The 1,034-nt window shown below is 41.5% G+C and overlaps 1 protein-coding gene across 1 annotated transcript in view; it reads right to left on the bottom strand.

Moving 5' to 3' along the window:
- LOC106879943 (geranylgeranyl transferase type-2 subunit alpha) overlaps window positions 1-1,034 on the bottom strand; it is a 34,004-nt gene that overhangs the window by 20,512 nt on the left and 12,458 nt on the right. Inside the window, exon 5 of the mRNA XM_052978141.1 lies at window positions 227-427. Coding sequence (XP_052834101.1) covers window positions 227-427 — 201 coding nt within the window. The remainder of the gene's footprint in view (window positions 1-226; window positions 428-1,034) is intronic.

Below are 1,034 nucleotides of genomic sequence, written 5' to 3'. Positions count from 1 at the left end.
TTAGCATTCAAACCGGCCATATCCAGCCAAAATATTCTACCTGTTTTATCTTCAAATCAGCCAGATCTGGCCTCTCACACCTATCCTACAATGTCATCCTAAAAATAAACAGTCACATCATCGAAATCTCGAAATCATGTGATGGTGCATGATGACTTCAAAATAATGTAAATCAATAAGCATTACATTTGTTAGATTAATCTGAATGCTAAAGGGTTAATATTACCTTCAAGAATGGCCTCTTCTTTGGTGCCAGCTGGCTGACGAGGGTCTGGGAGGAGCAGAGGCAGGAGTTTGCTCCGGTAGTGCCAAGAAGAGTAGTTGGAAAAATTGTTGCAGATTTTAGTAGTTGTGAAATCAAACTCATCTTGTAAGGTTACACTGTTGGAATTCTTCACAACAAAACGTCGATAATCCCAGCAGTGAACTGAAAGAACAACAACAGATGCAAGCAAATAAATATCCATGTAGAAAAAACAGGTGTGTGTGTGCATGTGTGTATGTGTATGCAAATTGGGAGTGAATAGACCACAGGTTTTTAACCTACATTCAGCTCTGGAACTGCTCACTGACAAAGTTCTCTCTAAAAAAAAGCTCGCTTTGAAACCATGTAGTTTTGGGTCTAGTCCCACTGTACTTTGGACAAGTGTATTCTTCTATAGCCATGAGGCAAGTGATGCCTTGGGAGTGAATTTAGTAGACAAATATTTTGGGGAAGTCTGTTGAGTGTGTGTGCGTATGCATGTATATATGTGTGTATGTATATATATGTGTGTGTGTGTATGTATCTATATTGTTGGCACTCCGTCGCTTACGACGTCGAGGGTTCCAGTTGATCCGATCAACAGAACAGCCTGCTTGTGAAATTAACGTGCAAGTGGCTGAGCACTCCACAGACACGTGTACCCTTAACGTAGTTCTCGGGGATATTCAGCGTGACACAGTGTGACAAGGCTGACCCTTTGAATTACAGGCACCACAGAAACAGGAAGTAAGAGTGAGAGAAAGTTGTGGTGGAAGAGTACAGCAGGGTT

This window comes from Octopus bimaculoides, chromosome 30, assembly GCF_001194135.2.
Source record: "Octopus bimaculoides isolate UCB-OBI-ISO-001 chromosome 30, ASM119413v2, whole genome shotgun sequence".
Lineage (NCBI taxonomy): Eukaryota > Metazoa > Mollusca > Cephalopoda > Octopoda > Octopodidae > Octopus > Octopus bimaculoides.
Note: the sequence above shows the minus strand (reverse complement) of the source record. Positions and strands in the feature narration are given on the sequence as shown.